General features: G+C 33.7%; 2 protein-coding genes across 2 annotated transcripts; one reads left to right on the plus strand and one right to left on the minus strand.

Moving 5' to 3' along the window:
- The first annotated feature begins 1,890 nt into the window (after positions 1-1,890).
- On the plus strand, positions 1,891-6,012 carry LOC120118172 (probable protein S-acyltransferase 22). Its single transcript, XM_039138299.1, has 9 exons — positions 1,891-2,334; positions 2,418-2,531; positions 3,335-3,739; positions 3,851-3,919; positions 4,008-4,079; positions 4,292-4,420; positions 4,583-4,663; positions 4,789-4,977; positions 5,097-6,012. Exons 1-9 carry the CDS (start codon positions 2,293-2,295, stop codon positions 5,874-5,876), a joined length of 1,881 nt encoding a protein of 626 aa, XP_038994230.1. The 5' UTR covers positions 1,891-2,292; the 3' UTR covers positions 5,877-6,012.
- A 4,135-nt stretch (positions 6,013-10,147) lies between these two features.
- Positions 10,148-16,570, minus strand: LOC120118173 (CSC1-like protein At1g69450). Its single transcript, XM_039138300.1, has 11 exons — positions 16,318-16,570; positions 15,328-15,647; positions 14,780-14,935; positions 14,432-14,495; positions 13,978-14,187; positions 13,506-13,688; positions 13,042-13,340; positions 11,958-12,234; positions 11,200-11,475; positions 10,536-10,769; positions 10,148-10,447 (listed from the first exon to the last, which is right to left on the minus strand). Exons 2-11 carry the CDS (start codon positions 15,606-15,608, stop codon positions 10,280-10,282), a joined length of 2,148 nt encoding a protein of 715 aa, XP_038994231.1. The 5' UTR covers positions 15,609-15,647; positions 16,318-16,570; the 3' UTR covers positions 10,148-10,279.
- Between the last annotated feature and the right edge of the window lie 676 nt (positions 16,571-17,246).

Below are 17,246 nucleotides of genomic sequence, written 5' to 3' on the forward strand. Positions count from 1 at the left end.
TCAAATGAACCGACTAAAAGCATGGAAAAATAGTCAATGGTAGAATGTATTAGAGATCTAAGTATGTTCAAATGATTGTGTTGGTTCTTAAAACTTAAAAAAAAGTTATAAAATGATCATTAAATTTATCAATTTATTTTAAATGATCAATAAATTTCATCAGACATTTATAAAATATTTATTAATTTTATCAAAATTTTGTACTTATTTTAACGTTACAATGATCATTTTATAATGATTCGATAAATTTAATAATTATTTTACTACTTTTAAAAGCTCAAAACAAACTTTCTTTAAACATTATTCGATAACGTTCAATATAATTTACTCAAAAATTAATTTCATAGTACATTCTAAATTATTATCTAAATTTTAAAATATTCTAATTGAATCGTTGAATATCATTAATTTTATTTTATTATTAATATATATATCAATATCCATATGTTTTAATTTATTATTTTAATTTATCAACAATTTTAAATATTATATATTATATAAATAGACTTTAATTAGATGAATATATGTCATAGGCTCCTCTCTCCCACCCAAAAGTAGTGATGATATTTTATCCAAAAATCTGCAACCACAGAAATTTCATGAATATGGAACTGAAGGATTGGATCATCAAAAGCGTTAATCATCCTCATTATTTTGCTCGGAATGCTACGAGTTAAGATGTTAGAAACGAAAGAAGAAAGTTGATTGGACCTTTAAATATAAATTTGAAAAATATATTATGAATATTTTTCGGATTATTCTGTTTAATGCATCGAATATAAAACGCTTTCTCACATGATTTAGTAAGGTTCAATAATGAAGGCACCCACCAAAGTTTGACGCAGTGGTATTCTGAGGATTGCTCTCCTTCTCCTTTAATGCAGAAATGACCCCACGCCGTTTATGCAATGTAATGAAGTTTAAAGGATCAAATAGTGCAATTGAGGAAATGGGAGGATAAAGTGATGCAAAGAAACATCATTTTATCTTCTTATTTCATCAATCGTTTCATTAATTTTATAATTTAATTTTTTTCATCGTCAAGTTCCTAATTGAACCATCATATGATGCTTGGCATTAAGAGATAAGTCACAATAAGTGTTCTACATTTTATATAATTTTTGAATCGTTTTTTTTCTTTTATGAAGCATATTTTAAGACTTGGTGTAAGTTAAGAAAATAAAATTTCAGACATTATATGATAAAGTTGTTATAAAAACATAATATTGATTGTTAATGTTATGATCCACCACATAATTAAAAAAATTCTCTAAATAAATATAATATAAAATTATACATGTTCAAAAATTTATATAATATAAATTATTAACATTATATTATATAATTTTCACTTATGAGAGGAATGTTATGCAAAAGTTTGGAATCTCTCCTTTTGGGAACGATCATTGGATAACAAAAAGTCAAGAAGATAAAAGTTGGAAGAACATGAGAAAATAAATGATTATGTCGAAATAATTTGGAAATACTAAAAAACAATTATGCATAGTTTTAAGAGTCAAATGCGTGATAATTGAAGACCAAAATGATAATTATGTATAATTTAAGACTCAAATACACAAGTACGACAAAATATTTTAGGAAATACTAAAAAATATAAACAGGTTTTTTAAGGCAACGGTTGGTGAAGGCAATAACGAAAGATGAAACCAAGCAACTGTCTGTTGCAGCCAATGGCCTGACTGTGACACATTGAAAATAATAAGGGGGAAAAACAGTTTTAAAGTAAAAAAGAGAGAGTAAAGATTGGGTCTTGAACGTTAAAAAAAAGTCTGTTTTTAATACAGACCACAGTTTTGTGTTTTGAGACAGATCTTATGGCCAAGCAAAGAGTTTACAAAAGAAACCAAGAAAATACCCCCCAAACCCAGACTTATTAGCCCCCCCCCCTCTTGTGTTTTTTACTGTCGTTTCTCTTTCATTGCATGAGAGGCAGGGCTATGATTGAGTGAACCAGACAGGGTTTTCCTTACCTGTCCCCAAACCTATCTTCTTCAGCTTCCTTGTTCTTTTTTACACTTTACAAAAATTTTAAATTTTTTACTAGACCCGTGAAAGTTTAAAAAATAAGAAGAAAGGGTAATGCTGCCTTTGTTTGCTTGGGTGGTATAGTGAAATGAGTGATCTTTATTTTCCCCGGAAAGTGAGGGAAAGTGTGAGAAACTAAGAGAGAGAGAAAAAACCAAGCAGATTTTGACTTTCATTCTTTTTCCATTTTCTTCCTTCTTTGTCTTTGTTTTACTTTTGCTAGAGCTGTTGTATTTTGAAGAGGAAATGAGGAAACATGGATGGGAGCTTCCTTATCATCCACTCCAGGTGTTTGTTTTCTCTCTCTCTTTGTTGTTTCTAATTCTGGGTAATTAGCAAAGTTTTCATCTTTTTTACTTATCTTTGTAAAGGTGGTAGCTGTTGCTGTGTTCTTGGCACTTGGATTTGCTTTCTATGTGTTCTTTGCTCCTTTTGTTGGGAAGGAGATGTTTCAATACATTGTGATGGGAATCTATACTCCTCTCGTAAGCCATTTCAGCAAATTTTCAACATTTTCCTTTCACTTATTATTATTGTAACTGAGATATGTGTTTTCTTTGCCTGCTGGTCTCTGATTCATGTATTTTCCCTCTTAAATGACGAATTGTGAGCTGCTAAAACTGCCGTCACAGCAACCACATGGATATGAAACTTTAAGATCCTTTATATCATAATTTACATGAACAAGTTTCCAGTTAGTGCTGATGGAGTTAGGGTTATTGTGAATGAAGTTATCCGCTTACAGGAATCCGGGTCTGTATATGATAGCAGTAGTAAACGAGTGTGTTTAATATGGTGTAATAGCATATGGCCTAATCTAGTCTAGCTCGGGAGAATCTGGGGCAGAGATGCGAATTGAATGGTTCGAAGCAAGTTAGCTTTTCTTTTGAACTTTGATGATCCGTTGTTTAAAGTATGTCTTGGTACTTTAGATGATTGCAAACGGTAAGTCAGACTCGAACAGTGGGGTTTAAGATAGCGCTTTTTAGTTTAAAACTAGTGTAGTGCATGGTTTGGAATGCATTCATGGAGTTTGTGAAATATGCTAACGATTTCGGTGCTAAGTATGCATGGTTTGGTCATTTCTCTAGTCTTGTCTACAAGTCATACCTAATCCTATAATTCCATGAAAGTGTTCATGGTTGAGTCGTTTCCCAGGTCTTATCTTTACAGTCTAAGTATGCAATGTTGAGTCATTTCCCGAGTCTTGTCGACAAGTAATGCTGTATGTAATAGCAAGATGAGCCCTTATCACCTTGAAACTTTAGTGACTATTTTTTCCTTTTAGATTACATGTTGCTTTGGCCTATATATTTGGTGTGCGGCAGCTGATCCTGCGGATCCCAGAGTTTTCAAGTCAAAAAAGTATCTCAAAATTCCTGAAAATAGGAAGTGTTCCGGCCCAAAGGATTCTAAATTAGGTGGGGATTCAACTACGTCCTTGCATGGTGACACCACTACTTCAGCTGGAGGAAGAACTCTGGAAAAGGATGTCGCAGCTACAAACGAAACCTTGAAAGATACACATGTTGAAATCGAGAGAAACAATGCTTCGTTGAAACAATCATCTCGTTTCCTATGGATTTTCTTTCCTTGTGCTTTTATCTGCAAATGCTGTAGCCCGAACGGAGAATCTTCTGAACAACAGATGAGCGAAGATGGCATGTTCTATTGCAGTTTGTGTGAAGTCGAGGTAAAGAAACATTTGGCATCTTTTAAATATTATCATTTTCTTTTCATCCTTTATCCGATGAATAATTACATTGCTATAGTTTATGTTTATTAAGTTCATTATTCTTGGCAGGTTTTCAAATATAGCAAGCACTGCAGAGTCTGTGACAAATGTGTCAACCGTTTCGATCATCATTGCAGGGTACTGCGGGATCTTCATTAGCCGGATTCTTTATCCACTTTATCAATGATTCTGCTAATGTTTCTTTTTGTTCACCTGTGTTTTTTAGTGGCTCAACAATTGCATCGGCCTAAGAAACTACCGACAATTTTTCACTCTCATGGCTTCTGCTCTTCTATTGGTAAGCTTGTTACTCATCTTCACCCGTAGTATCAAAGCCCAAATTCATGAATAATACCTATGCCATATGACATCATGAGTGATCCCTCAGTTGCCAGCGGGGAGCAACGAAACCCCCCCTAGAGTAAACCTTTTATTTTCTAGCCATTTTCATTTTAACTGGATATTGACAGATATATACATGATTTGTCCACTTTGGACTTGAGATTGCAGCTTATTCTACAATGGTCGACCGGAATCCTTGTACTTGTATGTTGTTTCATTGATCGGAAGCAGTTTTCTGCGGATATTTCAACAAAGTTAGGGAGCAGTTTCTCTTTGGTCCCATTTGTTCTCGTGGTTGTAAGTGTTGTGTCAATATTAATGTTAATCTTTATTTCCCGGTACCGATCAATGCTATGCAATACCGGTTCTGAATAATTATTATTTTTAGCCTTTATGAGACTATTAGCATATTTCAATTCAAAACATTAAGCTAAGCAGTATAATTTCTTACTTTTACAGACATTGTGCACTGTTTTGGCTATGGTTGCTACGTTACCTATTGCACAGCTTTTCTTCTTTCACATTCTACTCGTGAAAAAGGTAAGCCTTTCGACCTTTTCACCCATTCTATGTGAAGGATGTTTTCGATTCGATATTCTATTTTCTTTGTAAGTCAAATCCTAACGAGTATAAAGCCAATTTGATGTTTCTTGAATGTGTTTCAGGGAATCAGCACATATGATTATATAATAGCTTTACGAGAGCAGGAGCAAGAGCAACAAGGTGTTGGTGGTCACCAGAGTCCGCAAAAGTCCCCGGCTAGCTCACTTACTGGATTAAGTAGTGCTAGTTCCTTTTCTACTTTTCATAGGGGTGCATGGTGTACACCTCCACGGCTTTTCCTCGAAGATCAGGTGATTTTAACAAACCGTTCCTTGTCAAGATTTAATACGGATATCGAGTTTTATATTATATAAAATAGTTTACTTTTTGCTGAATACTTAATCCAATAGCTGTTTGTATCTTCGACTAGTTTGATGTTGTTCCTCCCGATACTGGATCCGTGAGTTCATATGGGGAAAAAATGGTAGGGGAGGAACCTATTAAGAAGAAGAATCCGGGAGCGGTTAAGATCAGCCCATGGACATTGGCACGGTTAAATGCAGAAGATGTTTCGAAAGCTGCGGCTGAAGCAAGGAAAAAGTCCAAAATCCTGCAGCCCGTAGTGAGACGCGAAGCCCCTTTGGGGCTAGAAGCGGAAAGTAGCTTCGGAAGCAGTGGCCGACAAGTGTTCTCGAGAGCTGATAGCAGAAGACGAGCATCTAAGCGGGTTCGTCTCCCAGCTGATCTACCCATGGAGCCCTTAACGAGCATTTCCTCTAAAGCTACCGACAAAGGTTTCAACGACACATCGTGTAGTTTGGCACCTCTTCAACTGGAAGCACGAAGCGCTTTCCAAACCAGCCGAGCAATGTCAAGCTATCCTGGGATCGTTGCCTCTTCTCCTGAGAGCAGTTTAGACTCGCCAGATATTCATCCATTTCGGGTCTCCTCATCGGGAGCTGAAGAATCAAGACGGCTAACAGGTTTACCTACTGTCAATATGGCTAATCCCAAGGGATTTCCTTTGTCGAGGTCTACTAGTGATGGGTATGAAGCATCGGGCGGAGAAGATAGTGATCGAGTTCCTTCGAGAATTATACAGAGATCAACAAACTGGAGCAATGTTCTTTTCGATCATGAACAGGATGAGAGTGTTGTTAAACTAAAAGCACCATCAACATCCAGCCAAGCTAATATCAGAATTCTGTGACCAATTTGATTTCGGTTTCAAAAGTTCATTATTTGATTTATGGGCTTAAGAATTCCAAGTTTCAGAGTGACAATCCTCATTTAGATGACCATGGCTGTAAAGGGCAACACTGATTTCCATCCGAGCCAATACTTGGGCGTTTGGTACTTGCATATGGGATGACGAGAAGGAAGAAGGTTTTCGATTGTACTTTGCTGTAATACTCCATTGTACTTAACTATTGAACATTCCTAAGTTTCTGGTAAAAATATGTGCAAAGGTTTCAGTTTTCTTACAGATGCAAAGAGAATCATCTTTAACAAACTCAACAACGATACCTCTTAATGAGTTCTTACAAATCTGAAGCATTGGTTTTACAGTTCACACAACTTTCTTACAGAACAGAAAACAAAACAGCAACAACGGAACACAAACGGAACTAAGAATCTTCTGTTTTTTCATAAAGCTTAAATGATTGAAACAACACGAGGAACTTTCCCATCATCAAAAGGCAAGCTTACATACTCTCCTGCAAATTCTTCAGCAAGCTCTCCATGTAGAGCCTTGGAATGTACATAGAAAACTGTATACGCAGCCAAAATATAAAGCAAAAGCACCATGTAGTAGCCGGTAGTGGCGATGATATTCAAAATAGAGCCCCAACTTTTCCATTCATCACTAGCTGAATTACCGGATATCATAATTGATTGCAACATATTGATCGAAATGAAGAAGCCAAAAAATAGTAAAATCTTTAAAGCAACCCCTTTCATTCCTTAAACTAAAATTTTACTTCTTTTTAAAGGTTCAACTCCCCAGCTTGATTCAACTACGAAAATAACATTAGCAAACATCCAGTTCACTTTTAAATAAAGCGAAGTAGATGTGAGGACGATCAGATAAGCAAGACAAAGGAGAATGAAGAAAGGCGAAGAGTGATGAACTTGGAAGCCTAAAATTTGGGTTGTTTTGAGTAAAGCAAAAAAGACTAAACAAGAATTAAACTGACCCCAGAAACGATAAGGGATTCTACAAAGGCAGTTGAGATGAGAGGGAAGAAGGAAGTGTAAGCTGCTTTAATGGCAGATAGAAGCTTGACCATAAAAGCCGTGGAAAACGCTGTGAGTGATGGAACCGACAGCGAAGATAGAGAGAAGAGGGAGAGGATGAGAGGGAGTAAATGAGAATGGAGATGAAGGGTTTAATCGGGAAGAAGAAGATGGGGGGGGGGATTTTGTTGATATATAAAAGGGTAGATGGATAATAAGAAAGAGGAAGGGAGGAGGAAGAGGACTGAGAGAGCTTGGAAGTGCCATGTGTGGGCTCTGAGTATGCGCCTGGATTCCGATAAGATGGTTCGGAGGCCGATGTTTGATGGCGGAGGTGGTGGCGGTGCCATGGCCGAATAAGGAGGAGATGATTGATTGTGGCAAAGCAAATAAGATGCTTTTGTCTTTATACTGCGTTTCATAAAAAGAAATCGTAGTTAGTTTCATGAGAAAGCTTGCTTCTTCGTTATGATGATGGTGAAAAGGGCCATAGCAAAGAAAGGGTAAAAAAGCTATTCGGCCATTTGTATTTGTACTGAAGGCCTGTGTGTCAAAGAGCATTTGCAGAGATAAGGGTACTGATATTATACTCTTAAATGATCCCATTGATTACCTATCATAATTCATACACACTACTCCCTTCTCCTTTAGCTACTATTAAAGATACATTTTTTTCTCAAAAAAAAAATCCTTTTTTAAGAGTTAATGAATATTCGTAAATTAAATACTGCAATCCTATATCAGAATTTAAGATTATATTTTGTAATTTTAAATAATGCAAAATAGATATACCAAAGAGATTATCTTAGGTTACCTATGGGATGAAGTATTATGAGATTATTCTTTAAGAGTATTGTTTGTAATCTTAAATAATACGCTCCAAAAAGATATTTGAATTAATATCTTTTATTTTTGACGGGGTTTTAAGGTTTAGATATGATAAGCAACTTTGGAAGTGTATTTCTTTTGTCAGCATTTACAGCAGCACTTTGCATGATTGAGCTTTCTGCAATGAAATTGGATGGGTGAGAATTGGAATAAAGCCTAAACTCAACTGGTTGTCTAAATCAAGACATTGGCAATCAAAAGGCAATTAATAAATAAACAAAGTAATTAGAAGTGTGTTTCAACAGTGTTAATGGTGGAAATGGGGAACATGACTTGGGCAAGTTGAGGAGGAAGGAAGGACATCTTTTGACAGTATGCAAACAATGGAAAATCATGTATGTATGTTTATGTTTTCTGGTTTGGGGTTTTTTAAATCTTTGTTTCTTCTTCTTCTTCTTCTTCTTCTTCTTTTGTTTAAAAAAAACCCACTAATTTTATTCAAAATAAGAAATGTCTTAAATTACAATAAAGATTTACAATCATAATCGTAAGTTAAGCATATAATTATGATAATTTCCTATAATCATCAAAACAAAACTAGCAACTTAAGATCACATGAAGGTCATACAAGAAAATATTAAATATAATCAAGAAAACTCGAACAAAAATAGATACAAACAGATCTGATCTCATAGGCAAACGAATCATAAAAGGTGATCAAATTATTGAAAGACCACCGGCAAGCCACAAATCAGACTCGAGCGGCATGAAAAGAAATAACGAACGCATAACGAGTATCCAAATCCAATCAGAGGGTTCAAAATAGGGAAGATCAACAATATAACTTATAAGCGTCATATTGATAAGACGTGACGATATCTAATCAACCCTTAAAAAAAACAAAAACAACGGTCAAATGATTGAAAATCGTGCCAAAATACAGAAGAAAATTTGTTATAAAGGCAAAGTAAAACGTGTCATACATATATACTTATTGAAAATAAAAAACAAAAAGACAATAAAAATATCGACAATCAACAATTAACATTAAAATTAGTGTCGTTATCGATCAATAAAGACAAAAGAAAATGAACGACATACAAAATTAAGAGAGAAAACTACTATTCTCATTATAACTTGATTAATCTTAACACAAAGACACAATGAATTGTTTCCTCTCTTTGTAATACATCAATGTTTAGATTATTTAAATTTATTAAAAAAAGTATTATTAATAAATATATTTTATTATGAATAATTTATCACGATCTAATCTAATACGTCTTAGGAATATAATATGAAATTATCTTTAAACGTAAAATGTCCAATTGAGTGATTAACTTGAAGTGGGTCACTTATACATGCCACTTGCTATCATGCTGACAGATCAATCATATTTTTAAACTTCTACTCTTGTCTTTTGATATATTGGCATGGTAATACATTTGTGCAAAAATATAGTTAGTTATAGTTTATAGTAAATTAAAATTAATCATACTATATCAACAACCAATACCTGATATGGATTTAAGATTAGGGGTTCAAACCATGGTGTTTGAGAATGAAGTAAATTGGGTTGGAAAGATCGCTATCGCCTTTGCAATACACAATCTAGATTAGTCGGTCAATAGATAAGATACCGGTGATTAATTCAAAAAAATGAATCATGTGATTTTGATAGATTCATTTTTTTTTTAATTTTACCATTCTTCTATTACGATATTGACATTTTTTTATTTGAATAGTTTTCTATCTTTAGAAATATGAAAGAAAAAAAAGTTTAATATTGATCTAACTGCAGAAAATGTTAAGTCATATATATTATATATCACATGTTTAAAGAAATCATATCAAATTATATAATGAAAAATTGATTTCTTAGCTGAAAATGCACATTTTAAAAAAGATTGGAGTATACAAATGATCAAATTATAATAGTTTAAGGGTATTAAAAGTTCTTGAACTTTATTTTTGATGTACAATTCTTGAACTTTTGAGAGGGGGAAAAATTACGTGCACCTAATTAAAGTTTAAACTTTTTTATCCCTAATTAAACTCATGTCATCCGATAAAAATCGTGATTTATCACGTTATAATAAAATCTTAGAAAAATTGTTAAAATTTGACGGTCAAAATTGATTAGAAGATTTGATTAATACTACAATTTATCAGTATAGGGATACAGGACACACTTAAGCCCATTAATAATAGATACTAAACGTATTGAAAGTGCAAAGTACGAAGACCTATACAGTTTCATTTTTACAATATAATTGATTTCAAGGAATTATTATATATTTAGACATCTTTATATTGAGCTTTTGATTGAATTATGTCAAAGAAATATTTAATGACAAAAACCAGGTTTGCTAACATGAAATTTTGGGGACAAAGTTGGGGAGGTGTATGAATAAAGTAATCAAGAGTAATTTACATGCTGATATCCACAAGTAACATGTATATTAATGAGGACAATAACAAACATAATTAAGTTCCAAGCACACATTTCCTCTTACACCTTTGATAGCTAATGTTGAAAACCATACCTTAACGTACAACTTGAGCAGCAGATATAAGAGGGCTACTAAGACTGTCGGGATTTGAGGAAAACTCAATTGGTAGCAAGGCTGGGTCCTGATAGGCAGTCACTAAGTTCTCATAGAATTCTGCCATACTCGGATCATGTCGGTCCTCCCTGTCTCTCTTTATCAAAACCTGAAAGATTTAAAATCCGAGACAAGATCATGATCGAGGATTCATGGTACGATTGCGTAACTTACAAATGGCACGTGGGGATACTTACCTCGGCAGGGTAAGCGATGAAATTCGGCAAGAAACGTTTCCGGCAGTACTCGTTGAAGAGGAGTGTGAGGATAGGGAGAGGGATAACCAAAGTGGACGCTAATGAGAGTTTCTTCAGTGTGAAGATTCCAAATGCAATGGCTTGCATGAGTAAGAGAGAGAATATCATTGAATTGTGCACAATGGGCCAAAATTTCCCTGCGGTCTCATACTTCGGTGCGTATACATTAATGAACTGCAAAATAAATTTGTCAAAGATTAACGCAAGTTGTCCAAATTTAATACCAGAAACTCAAACTTACGAGCTTGAGGAAGGCTTCATGTATAAGAATTTTTTATCACCAACTCAAACTTCATAACTTGTCGTAAAAAGATGCGGTAATATGTATCTAACATGGATATGTTCGAATATAACGCATGTACATACAGTCGTCTGCAATCTACTAATAGAAGTATCCTACAGCGGTATGACCTAAGATTAATTCTAAAGTAGTGTCTTTAGATCTATGTCAATTTATCCAGATGTGTTAGTTCATTGTAGATTACTCATCCCACTTGATAAACGGATTCTGATATTAAGTAAAGAAACTAGGTTGAAATGACTTAGATGAAAATGACAATTAGAGATCGTAGGTAAAAAAATGGAACACGGATAGCTAACTAACCTGGTTGCGATAGATGATATAAGCAAGACAGAGGTACACCAAGAGGAAGGGCAGAATTAATGGTGCAAGGAAGAAATATGTAATTCCTAGAAGTCCAAAGAAAAGAATTCTTGGAATGTCTCGGTGGTATGGAATCGATGGAACTTCAAACTCTTCATCCGAGCAACAACTGAAAGGTTTTTTTATCAGACTCCACATAAGCGGGAAGATGCGAAAAAGTTCTGATGAAGTACTCGTCCATCCGGATGTCACGACATAAGCAATGAAAAAAGATGCCTACAGAAAGAATTATAGAAGTGTCATTATCATGGCTAATTTTTTATAATATTTTAATCTAGTCAACCAAATTAGAAATTTCTTGTAGCAACATTGTCTATATTCCGAAAGTCGAAAAAGCTCAGAACTTCAACTAGCAACTAGCAAAATTAACATACATGATAAGTTGAATCAGTTACGGATAGCGTTTTGGTAACAGAAATTAACAATGAGTTGTAAGATTATATCCCACTGTAATGTATCAAATTTTCATATACAACATTTGCCTTTAAATTGGATTCAATAGTATTAAAGTTGTAATGAATCCGCATAACACGCGCGAGAAGAAAGTTTGCCAGCGGATTAAGTTGGAGAAATTATTGAGATATTTTACCTGCATTAGTTATTCCTCTATGAACCACTAAAGAAAGAACTCCATTCCCTTTTCCCCTATTAAATTGAATAAAATTAGTCGAAGAAATTTGGCAGGAAAATGTTCTCACCTGTGCAGGAACAGCAACGCCAAGCCTGGCAGGAATTTTCTTGGGATCAAGGAATATAGAAACCTGATATAAAAGTGATCCAGAAAATACCGTTGCAAAAAATATGTTCCATATTGTGAACCAGAGCACTTTGTTACATGCACTCTTCTCAATTTCACTGTGGCATATGTATCCTTGAATGGAGGAAAGGAACTCCATTATTGGAGGCACAATCTTGAGAAACAACTGAAGAATAAGGCTGGGAAGGTACCCTGTAACTACCTGGCTGACGAATGTTCTGCAAACAGAACACATAGTAATCAAACTTTGTGTTACTAAAAAAATGAAAAAATATGGATAAATAACATGAAAATGCTCAGATAACCTAAATTTCTACACTAACGATAATATGATGAAATATTTATATCAAAAGTAACAAATTTAATATAACTGGTAATTATTCTGCAATCTTCTAATTAAAAATTCCAATGATCTAGTTCTGGTTGATATTATAAATTGAAGCAACAGAAATACCAAATCAAGATATGCTCAACTTCACTATTATTTATTTCTCAGAGGTTTTTAATCTCCTTTATGAGAAAAGGAGAGATATAGTTTGGTAGACTATAGGAAGAGATTTCCGTGAATTTTCCAAGCCCAAAGCTTTCGCAGCAACACACAAATATACAGCAGTCAAAGAAGATAAACAACAGGAATGATGCTGAAATGAAATAAGCTGGAGCTTTTAATATACACTTACACGGTTAGAATGCTTTTCAAGAACGGAAACCAAATTTCCAACTGATTCTGCAATCTTCTAATTAAAAATTCCAATGATCTAGTTCTGGTTGATATTATAAATTGAAGCAACAGAAATACCAAATCAAGATATGCTCAACTTCACTATTATTTATTTCTCAGAGGTTTTTAATCTCCTTTATGGGAAAAGGAGAGATATAGTTTGGTAGACTATAGGAAGAGATTTCCGTGAATTTTCCAAGCCCAAAGCTTTGGCAGCAACACACAAATATACAGCAGTCAAAGAAGATAAACAACAGGAATGATGCTGAAATGAAATAAGCTGGAGCTTTTAATATACACTTACACGGTTAGAATGCTTTTCAAGAACGGAAACCAAATTTCCAACTGATTTAGGTTAGTAAGACCTTGCACAAGCAGAACAGGAATAAGAAACAAAATTGTCAGGAGTATGCATGCAACAACAACAACAATCTTAGAAAGCCATCTTTTCATGAATGTTGATGAGAAAAAGGGCCAGTAGACATCATGTGGCTCGGGAGCTAGCTCTGTGACCCACTCTGTTGGGTTAGTCGATTGTTGCATGTGGAAGGCAACTGCTGCACCATACCTAGACTTGAAAGACACAAAAGCTGCTCGAACTTCCTATTACATTGCACAAGAAATTATCCATAGGATGCTCCATGCACCACAAAATAATTTCAAACCAACTTAGTTGAAAAGGTAAACTTTAATTTAGAATGCTAGACAAGATCCAGATAAAAGTTGGAAAATAAAACCAATAGAAAAAGAGCAGGTACAAACACATACTTCTGCTGCCAATGAAACTTCAGATCGCTCTAATCTCATATTCTCCTCTACGTCTTCTAATTTCTTTCCATAATGATCCACCAGATCAACCTTCTTCCGAAACAACCCAACATGCCTATACTTCTGCTGACTAGATTCTGATTGTAAGTGTGTAAGCCTTTTACACAACTTTTTTGCATCCTTCTGAAAGAAATTAAAAAAGTAATGAAATAACAGTTAGAAGTATGAAACAGAACACTAAACCCACAGATAACAGAAGAAAAAGAAGACATGATTCACTTTAGTACCACTAGCATACACTTAACCATACATAGAAACAAATCCACAGGCTTAAGATGAAAATATTGCTCATTTACGTTAACTGATCACACATAAAAAGGGGAATAAAAGAAGAATTAAAAAGAAATATAAAAAATGAGTAAACCAGAACTAGAAGCTCAAGGAAATGAGAACATTAAAAATAATTGCTTACAACGAGACTTCGGAGTTTACTTGATCGATGAACAACCATATGTGAAAGGTATGTAGAAGGATGGTACTCCAGGAAAAACCTTTCAACACTCTCTCTCACACTATTCCCAGCAGAAACAGGGATACTGCGCACCAATATTGTGAATTGATGAGGCTGAGGTTTAGTTGAGTGAAAAAAATCAATCCTTTTTGCAGTTATATATTTAAATTCCTGCAGAAAAATCACCACTTAGTACCCAGTTCATACTCGCTTAAATAGCTCCAACATCATTTTCAAGTAAAGGAAAATAATGATCGATAACACCAGCTATGTTCTTAGCATCCCTGGGACATTGAGATAGATAATATACTGTTCAAACAAAAATAAGACTTGAAATTTCATATAATAGACTAAGGACTTTGATGCAGTTGACTTCTGTTAATCGAGTTTCTTTGGTGCGTAGAACTAGACTTACATAATAGAGCAGATAGCAAACGAATGCAGTGACAAGATACACAGCACTAAAGTGAGCCCATAACCTGCCAAAAATGATAAAACTAATAAGTCCCTTTTACACTTGACTAGGTCCTAATCATATGATAAAACTAAAACCTCTCAGTTCTAACAGATGATCACCAGTTCTTTAAGACTTAAGAATATAAAACATTATCTTTCTATGACATGACTTATCTATATTAGGTTTCAAACATACATAAGACTTAAAAAGTTAAATTTTGAAGGTATTCATCTATTTCACTAGGTCAAGTAGACATGCAGAATCAACGTTCACTCAAGTGAAAAGTAACTTTAAACTAGAACTTACCTTTTTGAGCCACTGCTTAGATTTGAAATGGAAAACACATCCAAAGAATTATTTGACAAATCAGCAAAATCAATATCCTGAAGCTGATCTCCAGAGCAATTCACTGGGAGAAGAACAAATATACCAATAACCCCAGCAAACAAAAATACTTTCAAACTGCAGTATTAAGAGAAAATAAACAACACAAGGTTGAGTCAGAAAGGCACTCGATAAAACCTTACAAAAATGCTAATATCAAGTATCAAGGAAAACTTGAAGATCATGTAGTGCATGTATACAGCTGAAAAAGAAAACAAAAGAAATATGAGAAGTCTAAGGATTGAATTTATTTGCACTTAAACAATCAATGTTTTGCAATCTCTCTCTCTCTATCTGGCACACACATAATAAATAAAAACAAGGACTAAATAAGAAAAAAGGAAAACTAAAACCAAAATTTATAACCCAAGATCTCTTAATTGATTACTTATGAAGCTGCAGAAATCACATTATATCTAATGATTTCTTCTTGACAGTAGCATACACTTCCGTACGAAAAAATCACTTACCTAAATGTTATAATATGCATAAAGACAACAACATCTAAGCCGGAGGTTGACAAAAGGTCCTCTTCAGATGGCTTCCATGCCCTTTTGACCCAGCCAGTAGATGGTATTAACCTTTCTAAGTTGAACGAACTTCTCCGCTTAGATTTCCCTTCAGCCACCAAGCGTGGTACATAAACTTCATAATTACTAGGCTGTTTCTTTAAAATTGAATACAATGTGAAGAATAATACACAAAGTCCAGAATTTATTCCCACAGATGTAAGTAGAGCAGATACAAGCATTTCTTCAAACTCTTCAAAAAGATGGCTTATAAATCAAAACTGCAACAGCAAGAATGAAGTTTAAATTATTGTTACATAGCAAAATAAAACTTTTTTCAGGAACAAAAAAGACATTTCCACAACAATTTATCCATCATAAGCTTATAACGAAGTTTGCAGGATTTCAATGCATAAATGCAGAAATGATGATTCGTAAGAAAAAGTAGAATCCTAAATCATTTCAATCGGTCCAGAACAATTTAATGCTTAATATATATATATATATATATATATATATATATATATATATATATATATTAAAAAAAGAGAAACCCTTAAATAACTCGTATCCAAAAAGCTAATTAGTCATTTTTAATTCAGCACATATTCCTTTATACAATTATCAGACAGCAATGCCTAATTTTCTATACTTTATTTCTCATTTCCGGATCCAGTACTCCCTAAAATGCCACCAATCAACATTTTCATCCATAAACAAAGGACCGCAGGATCATAAAACCGCGGAAAGCGATTCAAGTTAGAAATGGAGCAACTATTCAGCTCAAACAGCTACGAATCAGAAATATACAAACTATAAAAATAAAAGGAACAACAATTTGCGATAACTTCACTTCACTACTTGCTGCAGCTCTAAGATAAAGTAAAACAGAGACAATATCTAATTTCAAAATTTTCAAACTCAGCAAACACTGTGAAGAAAGAAAAATACCTATTCTATACGGTTTGTGCTGTTGAGATTGAATCGAGCGAAACAAGAAGGATCTTGAAGAAAATTGAGGCGAAAACAAATATCAACTTCTAGTTGCAGTAGCTTCTTCTTCTAATTTCCTTTTTCTCCACCAATTACCAAAAATGCCCTTTTAATTCCTTTCTTTGGACTAAAATCAATGAACTGTCCTAATTTCGTGTTTGGATTTATTTCATCTTTTTTTTCTATTTTTTAATATGGGAAAAATGTTTTTATGATTATAAGATTGATTTTTCACTTAAATTTTATTTTGATAGTATGATTTTTAGTGAAAAAAAAAATATTTTAAAATAAAAAGAGCGTTTTTATTTTTTATTTTGTTCGTTTTATTTGTGGTTATATTTTCAATTATCACTATGATTTTGATTTTATTTTTAAAAATAAATAAATAAAATTTGAAATATATTCGTTGACTTATAGTTGGAGCCAACGGTAATTGGAGCATCTACCGGTCAATCTACCCGCTAAGATATTTGCATTTCAAATAAGAAAAGTTGGCCATGTAGCAAAACGCAATCGTTTATTCGCTTTTAATAGGTAGGGATTCGGTTTAAATAATTGAACCCTTTTTTTTAATTTTAAATATACTTTAAAATATATTTTTAATAATTTTATCAACATACAATAGTAAGATGAACAGTCTAATCGAACTAAATATAATTTTGAACTTAAACGAATAAATCTTTATCTAACTCATAACTAATTAAAGTTAGCGTGATTGAAGATTAACAGGAGAACAAATCATACGTGGGATTAGGAAACTTTGATGCCCTTCTTCTTGTTCGTTTGCAGTATGTTGATACCTAGAGCAAGTGACATATTTTGTAGTTGCAATATGCAGTATATGTTATCCAAAGAGTTACTGATTCCACATTTATTTTTTGTATATC

This window comes from Hibiscus syriacus, unplaced genomic scaffold (assembly GCF_006381635.1).
Source record: "Hibiscus syriacus cultivar Baekdansim isolate YM2019G1 unplaced genomic scaffold, ASM638163v2 tig00110327_pilon, whole genome shotgun sequence".
In the NCBI taxonomy this organism is placed as follows: domain Eukaryota; kingdom Viridiplantae; phylum Streptophyta; class Magnoliopsida; order Malvales; family Malvaceae; genus Hibiscus; species Hibiscus syriacus.

Excerpts from the sequence above, each read along its gene's own strand:
- LOC120118172 (XM_039138299.1), top strand. The coding sequence starts at position 2,293 with ATGAGGAAACATGGATGGGAGCTTCCTTATCATCCACTCCAG. Across the intron at positions 2,335-2,417 it reads TTCCTTATCATCCACTCCAG|GTGGTAGCTGTTGCTGTGTT; the intron begins GTGTTTGTTTTC and ends ATCTTTGTAAAG. Across the intron at positions 3,740-3,850 it reads GCAGTTTGTGTGAAGTCGAG|GTTTTCAAATATAGCAAGCA; the intron begins GTAAAGAAACAT and ends TATTCTTGGCAG.
- LOC120118173 (XM_039138300.1), bottom strand. The coding sequence starts at position 15,608 with ATGCTTGTATCTGCTCTACTTACATCTGTGGGAATAAATTCTGGACTT. Across the intron at positions 14,936-15,327 it reads ATGCATATTATAACATTTAG|TTTGAAAGTATTTTTGTTTG; the intron begins GTAAGTGATTTT and ends TTAATACTGCAG. Across the intron at positions 10,448-10,535 it reads TCATCGCTTACCCTGCCGAG|GTTTTGATAAAGAGAGACAG; the intron begins GTAAGTATCCCC and ends TAAATCTTTCAG.